The 3,481-nt window shown below is 54.7% G+C and overlaps 1 protein-coding gene across 1 annotated transcript; it reads left to right on the top strand.

Moving 5' to 3' along the window:
• Positions 1-5: 5 nt before the first annotated feature.
• GPRIN3 (GPRIN family member 3) lies at positions 6-2,170 on the top strand (the record flags this gene model as incomplete). The annotated part of the gene is made up of 2 exons (XM_010289880.1): positions 6-855; positions 1,056-2,170. Coding segments are annotated over 2 exons (1,965 nt in total), but the record flags the coding sequence as incomplete, so codon positions are not given.
• Positions 2,171-3,481: the final 1,311 nt, after the last annotated feature.

Raw genomic sequence — 3,481 nt, 5'->3', positions numbered from 1 at the left:
CCCAGAGCTCCCGGCAGTTTGTGCAAGGCAGCCAGGCGAAAGCAAGCTCCCTGGCACAAACGGATGACTCTGTCCTGAAACCTCAGGGGACTGATGATCAGCCAGCGCTTGAGGTGTTAAATTATTCTTCCCCGGGTGACCCTATTAGGGGTAACGAGTCCCATCGTACTTCTCAGGCAAACCTTCTGCAAAGAGGGGAAAAAGGCAAGGGAGCAGAAAAAACTGGTTCTGCTGCGTGTCAGCCAGCCTCGCCAGCGAGGCACAGCCAAGCTGACCTGGGGAGAGACCCGCAGACTGGTTTGGAGGCAAAGAGCGGGGCTGCAGACACTGCGCAATTGTGTCCCACGGATAAAACTCAAGCGGTGCAGAGCAGCGAGGCACCAGCCCAGTCTAGCCACGAGAGTCCGCATCCTGTATGCAACGCGGGCGCCGAGCCGGGGAGCCCGGGCCCCACCCTGCTCTCCAAATTCAGAGAAACGGGTACAATGACGGTTCAGTCGGAGAGCAGCTCTTTAACTCAGGAAGCAGTAAGCAGGACGTGGCGAGATGCTGAGGTTCAGGCCGTGGCTGCTGTGGAGAGCAAATCGGCCTCCACAAGCCCCAGCATCCTTGCTGCCTTCTTGAAAGGGAATCCTCCTCCAGAGGAGAAAGAAGAACTGCACATAATTTACCAAGGAGATATGGGGCTGAGCCAGTCTGCACTTACTGACAGTTTCTCCTCCCAACAAAAGTCCCCATGTTCTCCCGGTATCACATCAAAATCGACTGTTGTTACGGCTGTGACCGCTTCAGCCCAAACCCAGCCTACCAAACTGCCTGGGGTCCCATCTGACGTGGTGTCGCCAGCCTCAGCAGGTAATGGAAAACTTGCTCTCCCCTTCTCCCCTGCAGCCGTTACCTCCCAAGGGACGTCTGTGGGTAATGCTGAAATGGTCGGTGCAGCCCATGACGGCAAGGATGCCGCTCGGTTGTTACGGCTGTGACCGCTTCAGCCCAAACCCAGCCTACCAAACTGCCTGGGGTCCCATCTGACGTGGTGTCGCCAGCCTCAGCAGGTAATGGAAAACTTGCTCTCCCCTTCTCCCCTGCAGCCGTTACCTCCCAAGGGACGTCTGTGGGTAATGCTGAAATGGTCGGTGCAGCCCATGACGGCAAGGATGCCGCTCGCCTGCCGATGGATGCTCCGGTCCCACCGAAGGCCACCCCTGCTGAGCAGCTTGCAGTTGACTCCAGTAACCAAACTCCAGCACAGCCTGGGCCTGGCGCTGGGGCACCAAGCACCGCCGCTGCTGACGCTGTCCCTGGAACCGAGCGCAACGTGCGAGGTCTTGCCCATGACGCGGGAAGCAGCCGATTGCCTTTACTCTGTAGCACAGGCAGTGAAGTCAAGCAGAAGGAGGTCCTGGGCAGCTCTGAGCAAAGGCCTGTGCAATGTAAGGGTGCGAGTCAAGGGGAGGCCATTCCTGATCAATCCGTGGTGAAACCAAAGGAAGAAAACTCGATGGTGCTTGATCCTAAAGGGGGGATGAATGTTAGCAGCCAACCCGCTGCTGTCCGCGTAAAGGTGTGCTCAGAGGAGGCAAGTGAAAAGGAGGAGAGCGGAGGCCAGGGAGACACTGGCCAAGCTCAGGCAGCTGGTGGCCAGAGCCTGCAGGCAGGACTGACGCCCAAGTCGAGCGCGAGCTCTGCGTGTCTCACCCCTCTCTCGGGGGCCTCGGCGGCTCCCCAGCGGGAAGGTCTCCAGGCCGAGGAGTCCGGATGCGAGCTTCACACAGCAGCTCTTCCTGCTTCAGCTCAGGCCTTGCCAAACCTGGGGGAAAACAAAAAGCAGCCCACCCCGGCCATGGAGGCGAAAGTGCAGGTGAAGCAGTCCAAGCACATCAGGGATGTTGTTTGGGACGAGCAAGGCATGACGTGGGAGGTTTATGGTGCTTCCCTCGATCCAGAATCCCTGGGAATTGCCATCCAGAACCACTTACAGAGACAAATACGGGAACATAAGAAACTAATTGGGGCCCAGAACAGTCAGACCCGGAAATCCATTTCCTCGGATACATCCTCAAATAAAAAACTGAAAGGGAGGCAGCACAACGTGTTCCAGTCCATGCTGCAGAATTTTAGGCGTCCTAATTGCTGCGTCCGACCCGCTCCCTCTTCTGTGCTAGACTGACGTGGGTTGCAGGGGTGCGTCGATGCCTGCGGTGGTAGAGAGGATCCCTCCCCTCAAGTCTCGACTCCTGCTGTTAGTTGTGTTATTGGGAATGTGATGCAGCAACAGCGGAAAATTATTCCCCTTTGTTTTCTGAGTAGCCACGGGCTCCGTCACGCCATTGTTATTGCCACAGCCGGTGTATTTCCACATTATGCCCCCACCCCGACTACTGTCAGATGAAAAGCTAGGCACTTAGCAAAAGCACAAATTTAAATTGCCACCTCGCTGCAGGGAGAGCAGCACCTTCTGGTAAAGCAAGAAGCAGAGAGATTGTCAGAATTGTTACGGGAAGTTATTTGTGTGCATCACGAGGCCTTATACAAAGGGGTGGGCTGGGGGAAGCTGGGGTGGAACTGAGGTCCAACAGCTGTAGCGACCTAATGCAAGACAAGTTTCCTGGTGCGTAAGTTACCCGCACTGAGGCACGTCCGTGGAAAGGCTATGGACATCAATTGCTGAGCAGTCTCCCTTCTGTTGATCCTGAGAGGCAGCGTTCTCCTGTGAGCCCCAGGGAGCCAGGTCTTCCCCACCGCTGAAATGGAGAACCGGGCAAAGAGCGAGGATCAAGGCTGAAGGATTCTCTCTTTGGGAGAAGTCAAGTCAATGGGATTTTGATGGCTAGAAGGAGGGGAGGTGAGAGAGGGGTATATTTCGCGGGCTTTTTCTCCCCGGCATCAGCCATGCTTAAGGTATCAGCAGGCACGAGAGAGCACCTCAGCAGATGTACCCGCACCCCGCAGGAGGGTGCCCTCGCTTGCGCTGTGGTGCTCCAGCCACGGCTTCGAAAAGCAGCGAGCCCTTCTGGCTCCTCAGCCGGGGTGGGAGCCCCTGCTCCCAGCCTCCGCGGCGCTGAGCGCCTCTCTCCTCCATCGCTCTTCAAAGTGTCGTGGATCTTGTTTCTCTCTCCAGAGGTGCGCAGTAACGTTTCCCCGTAGGAAAAGACTGTCCTGCGCGTCTGGGTCCGTAAGCCTACGTGTCTAGTGTCTTACACTGATTTTTTTCCTTTTAAGTCTTTAGCCAAATCTGCTCTTTTTTTTTTTTTTTTGCAATATTTTGGTGCTTTTCTTGCTGTCTTTCATAAACCGAATACCATTTATTTAGCCTGTGCGTATTTTGTTTTACCTAATGCTCTCTATACTATAAACCATTATATTGTTAACTTGAAACATTTACTTCACAAAAGTACTGAAATCTTGAGACAATCTTTGCTGTGTTTCTAATGTTAGAAAAGTTGTAGAAACTGCTAATAAAAGGTAGCTTAGTGACTGT

This window comes from Phaethon lepturus, unplaced genomic scaffold (genome assembly GCF_000687285.1).
Source record: "Phaethon lepturus isolate BGI_N335 unplaced genomic scaffold, ASM68728v1 scaffold5436, whole genome shotgun sequence".
Taxonomy (NCBI): domain Eukaryota; kingdom Metazoa; phylum Chordata; class Aves; order Phaethontiformes; family Phaethontidae; genus Phaethon; species Phaethon lepturus.
The sequence above is the reverse complement of the archived record's forward strand: the minus strand, read 5'-3'. Positions and strand labels throughout refer to the sequence as shown.